Source organism: Hypanus sabinus, chromosome 8 (genome assembly GCF_030144855.1).
Source record: "Hypanus sabinus isolate sHypSab1 chromosome 8, sHypSab1.hap1, whole genome shotgun sequence".
NCBI lineage: Eukaryota > Metazoa > Chordata > Chondrichthyes > Myliobatiformes > Dasyatidae > Hypanus > Hypanus sabinus.
In genome coordinates, this window is record NC_082713.1 from 19,915,501 (window position 1) to 19,929,311 (window position 13,811).

At 41.2% G+C, this 13,811-nt stretch overlaps 1 protein-coding gene across 4 annotated transcripts in view; it reads right to left on the reverse strand.

Moving 5' to 3' along the window:
* LOC132397961 (transcription factor Dp-1-like) overlaps positions 1 to 13,811 on the reverse strand; it is a 103,856-nt gene that overhangs the window by 64,331 nt on the left and 25,714 nt on the right. For 3 of the 4 annotated variants that reach the window (XM_059976803.1, XM_059976802.1, XM_059976804.1), the window contains exons 3-4: positions 5,162 to 5,228; positions 2,576 to 2,676 (exon numbers count right to left, since the gene is read on the reverse strand). In XM_059976803.1, coding sequence (XP_059832786.1) covers positions 2,576 to 2,676; positions 5,162 to 5,228 — 168 coding nt within the window. The remainder of the gene's footprint in view (positions 1 to 2,575; positions 2,677 to 5,161; positions 5,229 to 13,811) is intronic. The other variant, XM_059976805.1, reaches the window with a different exon arrangement.

Sequence of the window (13,811 nt, forward strand, 5' to 3'; positions counted from 1 at the left end):
CACTTCCTCATCCAGGTCATTTATAAAAATCACGAAGAGTAAGGGTCCCAGAACAGATCCCTCAGGCACTCCACTGGTGACCAACCATCATGCAGAATATGACCCGTCTACAACCACTCTTTGCCTTCTGTGTGCAAGCCAGTTCTGGATCCACAAAGCAATGTTCCCTTAGATCCCATGCCGCCTTACTTTCTCAAAAAGCCTTGTGTGGGGTACTTTATCAAATGCCTTGCTGAAATCCATATACACTAAATCTAATGCTCTACCTTCATCAATGTATTTAGTCACATCCTCAAAACATTCAATCAGGCTTGTAAGGCACGGCCTGCCTTTGACAAAGCCATGCTGACTATTCCTAATCATATTATACCTCTCCAAATGTTCATAAAACCTACTTCTCAGGATCTTCTCCATCAACTTACCAACCACTGAGGTGAGAGTCACTGGTCTATAATTTCCTGGGCTATCTCTACTCCCTTTCTGGAATAAAGGGACAACCACTGCAACCTTCCAATCCTCCGGAACCTCTCCTGTCCCCACTGATGATGCAAAGATCATCACCAGAGGTTCAGCAATCTCCACCCTCGCCTCCCACAGTAGCTTGGGGTAAATCTCATCCGGTCTCGACGACTTATCCAACTTGATGCTTTTCAAAAGCTCCAGCACATCCTCTTTCTTAATATCTACATGCTCAAGCTTTTCAGTCTGCTGCAAGTCATCACTACTATCACCAAGATCCTTTTCCATAGTGAATACAGAAGCAAAGTATTCATTAAGTACCTCTGCTATTTCCTCTGGTTCCATACACACTTTCCTATTGTCATACTTGACAGGTCCTATTCTGAACCTTTTGTAAGTTTTTCTTTTCTCCTTGACTAGATTTATTACAGTCTTTGTACACCAGGGTTCCTATACCCTACCATAACTTCCCTGTCTCATTGGAACATGCCTATGCAGAACTCCACACAAATATCCCCTGAACATTTGCCACATTTCTTCCGTACTTCCCGAGAACATCTGTTTCCAATTCAAGCTTCCAATTTCCTGCCTGATAGCCTCATAATTACCCTTACTCCAATTAAATGCTTTTCTAACTTATCTGTTCCTATCTCTCTTCAATGCTATTGTAAAGGAGATAGAATTATGATCACTATCTCCAAAATGCTCTCCCACTAAGATCTGACACATGACCAGGTTCATTTCCCAATACCAAATCAAGTATAGCCTCTCCTCTTATAGGCTTATCGACATGTTGTGTCAAGAAATCTCCTGAACACACCTAACAAACTCTATCCCATCTAAACCTCTTGCTCTAGGGAGATGCCAATCGATATTTGGGAAATTAAAATCTCCCATCACGACAACTCTGTTATTATTACACCTTTCCAGGATCTGTTTCCCTATCCACTCCTCAATATCCCTGTTACTATTGGTCTTACATTCCCATTCAATAATGCTGAAAAGAAAATATTACAGAAGTGATTAGGTAGCTATTTTTTGGTTGATCCAGGAATAGTCTTAAACTTAATGCTTTGTACCCAGCCAAGTCTTGGTATTAACACTGGTGAACACAATGTCTTCATAACAAGGGAAGACAGGACAGATAGGACATACAAACTCAGTGCTCTGCTTTATGGAGCACTTTAGCAGTGGAATAATGGGAATGTTCAGCCTCTAAAAGCCAATTTTGGTGTGTTATGAAAAGTGATGAAACATCAAAAATTGTAAAAGATTCCAAATACTGAAAAATAAAAACATGCAATTATTTACAACAGTTAGATGCAGTTAGGCCATAAGGCAGATGTCAAAACGGATTGAATGCCCCCCACCATTTCTAATAATCACGCAAGATTATTCTCATTAATAATTATACTCATTAATAATAGTAATAATAAAAATAAGGAATCAGGCTCAGCAGCAACATCAGACTAATCAATGCTAATCATGACTCATGAACATAAACTAATACCAACAAAGACTAACAAATTTCTCCAGATATACCATGGGGAGTATTCTGATTACATAACTGTCTGGTATGGAGGGGTCACTGTACAGGATCCAAAAAAGTTGCAGAGCAGGGGTTCTCTACTTTTTACATGATAAGAGCCTTACCACTAACTGAGGTCCATGGACTTCAGGTTGGGAATCCCTGCTGCAGAGGATTGGAAACTCAGCCAACCCCATCATGAGCACTAGCCTCCCCAGTATCAAGGATAACTTCAAAAGGTGAAGGCCTCAGAAGTCAATATCCACCATTAAGGATCTCCCACCACCCAGGACATGCCCTCTTCTCATTGCTACCATCAGAGAAGGTACAAAGGCTGAAGACACACACTCAACGTTTTAGGAATAGTTTCTTCCCCTCTGCCATCAGATCTCTGAATGGATAATGAACAAACCCATGAAAACAAATTTCACAAAATGTATCAGTGATATTAAACCTGATTCTGAATAAATTTGCCTTCTTGAGGGCATCAGAGCAGCCAAGACTCAACCTTCAAAAGTGTGGAAAATGAGAAAGAAATATTATCAGCCTGCAATAATCAACATTGGTGTATAAAAGCAGCATCCTTACCATCTGAGGAGCGTTACTAACATTTGATAGCCCCAATGTTTTTGGCAAAATTTGTTTCCCTGGGGTGGTGAGATGCGTAGATGCTATTGTCACTAATGCAACTGTAAAGAAAGAGGTTGCAAGCATCAGTACCATCTTCTGTTATTCATATTATCAATTAAAGCATTTGATAAAACAAGTTGAGCATTGGTATACTTGGCAATTATAATAAAAGGAATAACTAGTTCCACAGGATGCAAACAATGGGTGCCACAGTAACATAGCCGTTTGTGCAATGCTATTACAGAATGGAATGGAGTTTGGAGTTTAATTCCAACGCTATCTGTGAAGAGTTTGTACATTCTCCCCATGAACTCATAGGTTTCCTTCAAGTGCTCTGGTTTCCTCCCACATTCCAAAGACGTACTGGTTAGGAGATTAATTGGCCATTGTAAATTATCGTGATGAAGCTAGGGTTGCAAGTGTGTGTGGGATCTGCTGGGTGGTGCAGCATATTGGTCCGGAAGGACCTATTTCACGCCGTATCAGTAAATAAGCAATTTTAGCAATCCATTACAACCAAAAAGCTATTTAAACTTTTGTGCAGATGTTTGAAATAAATGAAACCCTGACTTTCCAAAACCACTTCAAATAAAAGTTTGAAAATTCAATATATATTTTGAAAAAGACAAGCTAATAGCCTTAGCAACCTTAACATAATACTTGTTAAAAGCAGAATGACCTTGATTTTGATCTTAATGCTCATTCCTGTATTTCTGACCCAAAAAGAATGTTTTACTTGTTGAGCAACTTCTATTCTCAAATAGCATTAGGCATTTAGAACTAACCTCAGTAAACTTTTCATATAATCTATGTACAACCGGACTCAATCTCAGTGCACAAGCAATGAAGATGAAACACTGATTCTCTTTATATGGTACCAGAAAATGTAATCAAGAGCATTTCATCTCACACTTGTAAAATTAAGCTGGTGGGTAAAAAAGTTCTTGCACCATAGTTGAAAATTCCTTTTGGAAAGTAGACAAATTTACAACTCGGGAGAACAAAACAGGGCTCATTAGTAATGTCCTTCCAATCCAACAAGTATGCCAAAATGAATGTGTAGGGCCACTTCAAAACTTGTCACATATTCACATGTGCAAGGCCTGCTGATATCTATGAAATCTATTATAGATTGGAAGAAAAATGAGTAAAAGAGTTCCTTTTGTAAGCAAAGGAGAAATTGCTTAATGAAACCTTCCAATGTGAAATACTGCTAACATGCAAATTGCAAATGTAGCTTCACAAAAGGAATAGCTCCTCATTTCATTTTGTTTGTGCTAGTTTAAAAAACTCAGCAATGAACAAAGATGCCTACTTATTTGCCTACTTTTTATTTTAATAAAATGCCTACTAAAATTCAAATGGCTAATTTTCAACTTGGAATACATTTGGAGATGGATGAAATGCACCATGTAGATTGGTTATATTCACATAAACAGTATACTTCCTTCTTCATGCGGCAAACAAGATGAAGTATGTATATCTCAGTGTGGTATGGCAATTGTCCCGTATTAGACAGCAAAGCACTCCAGCGTGTGGTGAAAACTGCCCAGCGGGTTATCGGCCACCACTGAGAACGTCTACCATAAATGCTGCCTGGGCAGGGCGAAAAGCATTATCAAGGATGCATCTCACCCTAACCACGGACTTTTTACTCTCCTCCCATCTGGTAGGCGCTACAGGAGCCACCGCTCCTGCACCAGCAGGCACAGGAAGAGCTTCTTCCCTGAGGCTGTGACCCTGCTGAACCTCCCATCACAGCGCTAAGCAGTATTGCACCCATATTGTACTGTCTCAGTACTTTTGTATTTGTGCTGTAGCACATACAAAATAACTGCCAATAAAAAGTAACTATTCTTTGCATTTCTGGTTAGATGCTAACTGCATTTCATTTGGCTTTGTATCTGTACTCGGCACAATGACAATAAAGTTGAATCTAATCTAATAAATGTAATGGAATTGCACATCCATCCAGAACCATCCTATAGTTAAAGCCGTACTGAATCAGCCTATAATGTCAGAGGTAGGATTTCTCACACTGAATGATCATGCATTCAGGTATGGATTAGAGAACTCAGAGCTCCAATTCTCAGTCACGTTATTGCATGAACACCAATCAGCAGACAGGATTGGAAGGGAACATCATGTCAGGTCAATCTTGCACATTTCCTAATTAATAGTTTTAGAGCACAATTGGTAGTCATACAGCAGGTTACTGAAGGAAACTGAGAAAATTCACATTTTCCATTAAAACTGTTAATTTATGATTTAGCATCCCAGCATTTTATCCAACTCATGTCCTCTATACATTCATTCTACGTTTATCAATAGATAGTAACGATGCCATCACTCAAGTTCAAAACGGAACAAGTTTTCCTGAATCAAGTACAAACAGAAGCACATGTAATCCTACAATCCTACCATCCCATCAAAGTTGAACTTTGAAGAGAATTGTGAGTCACCACTTTCCCAGTCATATTTACCATATTAAAAAGAGAAAACTGTATTAAAGTATCAAAAACTGAAACACACAATGATACTTACTTTTTGCTGGGCTAACATTCTGATCTGTAAAAACTTTGATTTCGCCATTAGTTTCTCTTACCCCAATCTATGAAAAAGAAAACATGTACTATAAATACTAATTTAACTTGTCTTCTAACAAATAAATGCACTTTTGCAATTAATTTTGGCACAATTTCATTATCCTACCCTTTCTAAGAAATGAACCATTTATATTTTTCTACAAAAACAGCTTCATAAATAGCCAAAAGGAATCAAAATTACTCTCCCAATTCATTCTTTTAACCCTGAATTGAGTAATATAGCCATTATTTTTCCTAGCAACAGGTCATACCACAAAATTAAACCACTACCATTGCACTCTGCAACTGTGTGCACATATACTCAGTGGCCACTTTGGTCATGCTATTTTTTAAGCTCATTCGTGCAAATACCTAATCAGTCAATCATGTGGCAGCAACTGAATGCATAAAAGTTCGCAGACGTGGTCCAGAGGTTCAGCTGTTCAGACCAAACACCAGAACAGGGAAGAAATGTGATCCAAGTGACCTTGTTGAACGATTCTAGGTGCCAAATGGTATGGCTTGAGTACTGCCGACTCCTGGGATTTTCACACACAACAGTATCTAAAGTTTAGAGAATGGTACAAAAACATCCAGTGAGCGGCAGTTTTTTTTTGGGGGGGGGGATGCCATCAGAGGAGAATGGCCAGACTGGTTCAAGCAGACATAAAGGTGACAGTAACTCAAATAACACAGCAGTGGTATGCAGAAGAGTGTCTCTGAATGCACATATTGAGCCTTGAAAGTGGATGGGCTACTGCAGAAGACCACAAATATACACTCAGTGGCCACTTTATAAGATGCAGGAGGTACTTAATAAAATGGCCACTGAGTGTATTGGTTCATGTGAAAAGATGCAAACATTTTTATGGTTACATGTTCCTGAAAAGAATTCAACGAAAACCAAGCTATCAGTTTGGCACAGATGGGACAGCTTTGCAATAGTTGTTATGAGGAAATTCAGATAAGGGATCTTCCTCATTGATATTGAAATCTTCCAAAGTTAATTTAATTTTCAAAGCAAAGGTTTTGGATCAATAATTTTCATTTGTTTAGCGCCCTTAAAAAACCAAGGTATTTGACAGAATCTATGCAGTAAGTAAACAAAAGCTTGGTTAAAGAAAAATAATTTAAAAAATAATGCTCAGGAAGAGAACCATTAGAGTTCGGAGCATAAGCAGCTGAAAGCACTGCTACTAATGGTGTAGGCTAGTGCTCGCCAACCCATCAATCGCAGTAGATCCCAAAAAAAAAAAACACAAATACTGTTCAGAGATTATTTCTGGGTTGCGGGGTTTTAATTCCGTTCTTTCTGCCCAGTGCGCATGCATGTAGCTCCCCCGCACTAAACAGTGTAATTCAGTGGTCTCCAACCACCGGGCCATGAGGAAACAATGAGTCAGCTGCACCTTTCCTCATTTCCTGTCACACCCACTGTTGAACTTGAAACCACTTGAACTTGAGGTCATCAGTCACCTAAACGCAGTGATACCCTCGCGCCTGGGATCACTGGTTGGCCTCGGGCGGCCGGCAAGAAGTGGCGTTGCTACTGGCCTGGAGTGCAGACAGATGGGCGTCACCTCTGAACCTGTTTAGCACATCGAATGTTCGTGGGGAACCCGGTGGTAAAATATTCGCAGACGATCTAATTCGGGCTCAGGGTTTCATAAGTAGCAGAGCAGCTACCTCGCTGCGATCTACTAAAACAAACTTTTGTTGGCCGATAGATCCGACAAGGTGGGTGGGCGCAGGCCCTGATGTACTCCTCGCTCAGTTGGTCGCTCTCTCCGGACTGTGACCGCCACGGCCCCGGTACGGGGACCTCCAGCCCTTACCTTGTCCTCTCAGCCCCCATGACCAGCCGCACCTGGCCAAAGCTTCTGGCAGCGTGGGAGCGGGAAGCTGCAGTTCAGGCTGGGAGGCTGTCTAATGAGGCAATGAAGCACTCAAAACTGCTTCAGTACCCTGAGTGCAAGCACCTTGCACTTAAAGACAAATGCGTTGAGTTTTTTGAGCGGAAGAAAACGTGAGCAAGTGGGACAGAAGCTAAGCATTGAGAGCCGCAAAAACTAAATTGCGGAATAGACTGGACATAAGGAGACTGCTTCAAGTATCGCTGTATTCCGGTCGTGTTTAACACCCCCACCCCCCCGTCAGCCGGCCCACAAGAATATTGTGAATATTAAACCGGTCCACGGTGCAAAAAATGGTGGGTACCCCTAGTGTTTATATATTATTTCTACTGCTGGGTTACGGGATTTTACTTCCAGTCTTTACTGCCCCGTGCGCATGCATGTAACTAATCGATCTGGGGTCAATCTCGCCTTTCAGTAAAGCCAAGGTAGGGGATCTTGGGCTTAAAAAGGTTGGTGACCACTTATGTAGGCAATACCAAACCAAGAGCCTAGTAGGCAGAGGGGTGAATTGGACTATGGAACTTGGGACTTGCATGGCAGAACCTTGGATAGTTTAAAATTTAAGAACAACAGGGGTTCCCAACCTTTTTTATGCCATGGATTCCTACCATTAACCAAGGGGTCCACAGACTCCAGGTTAGAAACTCCGAATTGCTGGTCAAGAAAGCATTGTAACCGTTGATCAAAATCTAATAAATGCAGAGAGAATAGTTTTTGCTGCAGATGATGAAATGTAGGCTTGTAACTAAATGGTACAGAATGCCCTTGAATGAAAAAGACTACAAAAACTAGTGGATACAGCCCAGTTCATCATGGGTAAAGCTCTCCCCACAACAAGTACGTCTACACAGAACACCACTGCTAGAGAGCAGCAGCCATCATCAAGAATATCAACCATCCTGGCCATGTTCTCTTCTCACTGCTGCCATCAGGCAGGTACAGGAGCCTCAGAACCCACACCACCAGGTTCAGAAACAATTATTGCCCCACAACCATCAGGCTTTTGAACCGGGGGATAACTTCACTTGCCCCATCACTGAACTGTTCCCCACAACCTTTCAAAGATTCCAACTCATTTTCTCAATATTTATTGCTTATGTTTATTTTTTATTTTCTTGTTTTGGCGTCTTTAGCACATCCCACAGGGGCAGTCTTCCATTGATTCAACTGTATTTCTTATATTTACTGTGAATGCCCAAAAGAAAATGAATCTCAGGGTTGTACATGGTGACATACATATATGTACTTTGATACCAAATTTACTATCAACTTTGAAAGAAATAGGCAGTATTACTGATTGTGAAGATGTGGCAGGAAGCTTATCTGACTGCAGAGCTGTTTGGTTCAAACCTAGAGGCTTGCCAGGGTCAGAGAAGAATTAATGTAAAGGAACCTGTGGCTGGGTAAGAAGAGAATTAGTTTGTCATTTTGATATAAAGATGGAGAAAATATCTGATCATCTGCTACAGACGTCAGACAAACAATCTAATAATTTACAGACAGCGCTGGGACTGAGAAGCAAGGTAAAATTTGAGCTACAGCTGCTTTGCAGTTATTCAATAACTTTCTTTACTCTGATGAAATAAAATTTAACATTAGTGTTTCTAGTAAAGGAGTTTATCCTGAAAGGGCAGATGCCTAAACTTTTAGATTTGAAGATGCTCTGTATATACTTAGGCTGAAGTTGCAAACAACTGATATTCTAATTTAACCATTAATAAGGCAATGCAAAAAATCTTTGGTTTAGTTTTAGCCACTAAAAATACTTATAACAAGAGAAAAAAAGTTTATAGAAATACAAAGTCATGCTTAATTACAGAACTTAAAGCATCAGGCAGTATCTATAGAAAGAGAAACAGTTATGGGACCTCTCATCAAAATTCAACATGTCAGATGTTGTCCAAACAACTTGCTCCCAGATTTCCAGCATTTGCAACTTCTTAAAATACTTTGATCATGTATAACTAAATGACAGATCTATGACGAATGGGACAATAAAGGGGTGACAGACTTTCAAAAGACTCTATGCAAAAAATGCTATAAAAGTTAAGCACAGCAGAAAAGAGGAGTGAAACAGAGAGGGAAAATTAGATTATAATCGATGCCATGTTAACATACAAGAACTAGGCAGATTGCAGAAAGGTAAAAGTAGAAATAAAAATTTAAGTAGCCAGGAGAGGACACAAGAAACTTAAATAGAGAATTTCAGTTAATTGGGACACACTGGGACCAGTATACTTGGCCCAATTAGCCCCAGTTTCATGGAAATAATTAATAAAGTATAAAAAGGCAAACAATCATTTAACTGAGTTATGGATTTAAATGAAATACAGAACAAATTAGAACACTACCAATACTACTACAGTACTATAAACTATTATTTCCCAATATTTATTGATCAGTGTTCTTTTGATTGTCTATAAATGAATAAAATCAGTGCTGACACCAAATGTAGATAACGGACTGCCTTCATACAACCTTCAACGATTGTATCCTCCAAAGTTTCATTTTCTTTGTAACATTCAAGATGATTGTCGATACCTTAAAATTCTTCATAATTTCTAAGTGGAAGTAGTGACATCGTTTCATTTTTCACCCCCGGCCATTTCTGGCATCTCCAAGACTGAATGCTTAAAACTGCAGTGAGCATAACAGTTCTGAATTGCCTTGCTGCTCATTTCTTGACAACTATCAGTGGCAAAGTTCACTGCTTTTTGAGCATAGCACACAAATGATACTACTTAAACTGATCATGCTAAGCACATCTAAGTACATACGACTGATGATATTAAGAAACTGTTCAGCATATATCCTGTCCCAATTAATCAGCATAGTGTCCCAAATAAGCAAGGGGAATCCCAACTATTTTCTCAAATTAGCTTTTGCTCTTTAAGAGTTGTCCCAAATAAACAGCTGCCCCAATTAACTGGAATTCACTGTGTATAAAAGGAAACCAAAAATAACTTGCAGGATTGTGAGCAGGAAAAGGACTGCAAGAGGTTGGACCAATCAAAAACAAAACAAAGTATACACATGGAGCCAGAAGGCATAGCTGAGATACTCAGAGAAAATCTGCAGATGCTGGAAATCTGAACAACACACAAAATGCTGGAGGAACTCAACAGTCTAGGAAGCATTTATGGAAAAAAGTGCAGTCAATGTTTCAGGCCGAGGCCCTTTGGCAGGACTGGAGAGAAAAAGCTGGACGAGATTTGAAAGTGAGGGAGGGGAGAGAGAAACGCCAGATGACAGGTAAAACTTGGAGGAAAAGGGAGAAAGCAAAGAGCTAGGAGGTTGATTGGTGAAAGAGACTGAAGGCCATGGAAGGGGGGGGGGGGGAAGAGAAGAGCACCAGAGGGAGGCGATGGGCTGGCAAGGAGATAATATGAGAGAGGGACAAGGGGATGGGAAAGGGTGAAGGGGGAGTGGGTGGTGGAGGCATTACTGGAAGTCTGAGAAATCGATGTTTGTGCCATCTCCGGTGACCCGATGTTTATTATAAACAACGGACTCTCACAACTACTTGGCTATAACTGGCGCACTAATCATGAGTTGGAGAGAGACAAAAGAGGAGGTGGCGCACAGGTCTGGAAGTGAAGTTTAAAAGGGGAAAGCTTTACGGGAACTCGTCTATAACTAGAGCACCAATCGCGTGTTGGAGAGCATGGGAGGTTCAGGCATAAAAGGAAGACACTGCCTAGAGAAACGGTCATCAACGAGTGATCTGAGTCAGAGTGGTAGGGCTTTGGTGAGGTAACAGGGTAAGTGGACTTTGCTTTTCGTTGCATTTTTTTGAGGAATAGACAGCATGTCTGCAGGGTTAGTACTTTGCTCTGGGTGTCAGATGTGGGAATCCAGGGAATGTTCCAGTCTCCCAGATGGCCACATCTGCGCCAGGTGCACCAAGATGCAGCTCCTGAGGGACCGTGTTAGGGATTTGGAGCTGTGGCTCGTTGACCTACAGCTCATTAGGGAAAGTGAGCAGGAGATAGATAGGAGCTACAGGGAGTTAGTCACCCCAAGGCAGGAGTTGAACAAGTGGGTGACTGTCAGGGAAGGGAATGGAAGAGCTCAGATAGTAGAGAGCACTCCTGTGGCCATCCCTCTCAGTAACTGTTATCTCATTTTGGATGCCGTTGAGGGGGTGACCTGACAAGAGGACAACCACGGCAATCCGGTCTCTGGGACCGAGCCTGGTTCCCTGGTGTAGAAGGGAGAGATGAGGAATGCAGTAGTCATAGGGAATTCCATCATGAGGGGAACAGATAGAAGGTTCTGTCAGCCTGATAGAGATACCTGCACGGTGTGTTGCCTCCCAGGTGCCAGGGTAGGGGATGTCTCAAATCAGGTGCAGAGTATTCTGAAGGGAGAGGGTGAACAGTCAGAAGTCTTGGTACACATTGGTACCAATGACATAGGTAGAAAAAGGGAGAGGTCCTGAAGAGCGAATTCAGGAGATGGGTAGGAAGCTGAAAAGCAGTACTTTCAGGGTAGTAATCTCAGGATTGCTGCCTGTGCCACGTGCTAACAAGCGCAAGAATAGCTTGATCAGGCATATTACAGTAATACGTGGCTGAAAGACTGGTGTAGAGGGCAGGGTTTCAGGTTCCTGGATCATTGGGGCCTCTTCTGGGGGAGGTATGACCTGTACAAAAAGAACGGTTTACACTTGAACCAAAAAGGGTCCAATATTCTAGCATGCAGGTTTAATAGAGCTGTTAGGGAGGGTTTAAACTAATTTGGCAGGGGATGGGAACCAGAGTGATAGGGCTGAGGAAGGGGAAAACAGAAATAATCAAAGATAGCTAGCAAAAGAGATGATAGGAAGGACAAGCAGGAGATGAGGTATAACCACAGCCAGTGGGACGATTTACAAAAGAAAGCAACAAATACTGGACTGAAAGTGTTATATTTGAATGCATGCAAATAAAATGGATGATCTTGAAATTCAGCTACAGATTGGCAAATAGGACATTGTGGCCATCGCTGAAACTTGGCTAAAGGATGGCTGCCACTGGGAGCTGAAGGTCTAAGGAGGTACAGTATATCAGAAAGATAGCTTAGTAGGCAGAGGGGTTGGTTACTATTTATAAGAAATAATATTAAATCATTAGGAAGGGATGACATAGTATTGGAAGGTGTAGAGTCTCTATGGGTTGGGTTAAGAAATGGCAAGGGTAAAAGGACCCCAACGGCAGTTGTATACAGGCCTCCAAACAGCAGCCGGGATGTGGATTACAAATTAAAGCAGGAGACAGAAAAGGCTTGTCAGAAGGGCAATATCCTGATAATCGCTGGTGACTTTAACGTGAAAGTGGACTGGAAAGACCAGGCCAAGAGTCAACAGACTATTTATAGAACGTCTAAAGGATGGCTTTTTAGAACAGATTGTAGTTGAGCCCACTAGGGGATCGGCTGTGCTGGATTGGGTGTTGTGCAATGATCCAGAGATGTTAAGGGAGCTTAAGGTTAAAGAACCCTTAGAGAACAGTGATAACAATATGATTGAGTTCACTTTGAAATTTGAGAAAGAAAAACTAAATTCCCATGTGTCAGTATTTCAGTGGAATAAAGGAAATTACCATGGCATGAGAGGGGAATTGGCCAAAGTCGACTGGAAAGGGACTCTAGCAGGAAGGACAGCAGAGCAGCAATGGCTGGAGTTTCTGCAAAAAATGAGGGCAGTGCAAGACATATATATTCCAAATAAGAAGAAATTTTCAAATGGAAGGACACTACTGTGGCTGATAAGTGAAGTCAGAGCCAAAGTAAAAGCAAAAGAGGGGGCATACACGGAAGCCAAAGCTAGGGGGAAGATAGAGGATTAGGAAGCTTTTAAAAACTTGAAGGAAACTAAGGTGGTCATTAGGAAGGAAAAGATGAATTATGAAAGGAAGCCAGAGACGAATATCAAAGAAGATACTAAAAGCTTTTTCAAGTATATAAAGGGTAAAAGAGAATTGAGGGTAAATATAGGACCAATAGAAAATGAAACTGAAGATATTATGAGTGACACAGATGGCAGAGGAACTGAATGTGTATTTTGCATCAGTCTTCACAGTGGAAGACATCTGCAGTATACCGGACATTCAAGAATGTCAGGGAAGTGAAGTAGTTGGCAGTGAAAATTATGACTGAGAAGGTGCTCAGGAAGCTTAATGGTCTGAGGGTGGATAGATCTCCTGGACCTGATAGAATGCTCCCTCAGTTTCCGAAGGAAGTAGCCAGAGAGATTGTAGAGGCATTGACAATGATCTTTCAAGAATAGATATATTCTGGCAATGTACTGGATGACTGGAAAATTGCAAATGTTACTCCACTATTTAAGAAGGGTGGGAGGCAGCAGAAAGGAAACTATAGACCTGTTAGCCTGACATCAGTGGTTGGAATCGATTGTTAGGAATGAGATTATGGAGTACCTGGAGGCACATGACAGGATAGGCCAAAGCCAGCAAGGTTTCCTGAAAGGAAAATCCTGCCTATCCTACTGCAATTTTTTGAGATTATAAGCAGAGTAGACAAAAGAGATGCAGTAGATGTGGTGTACTTGGATTTTCAGAAGGCCTTTGTCAAAGGTGCCGCACATGAGGCTGCTTAGCAAGATAAGAGCCCATGGAATTACAAAGAAGTTACTAGCATGGTTGAAGCATTGGCTGATTGGCAGAAAACAGAGTGGGAATATCCTAATCTGGC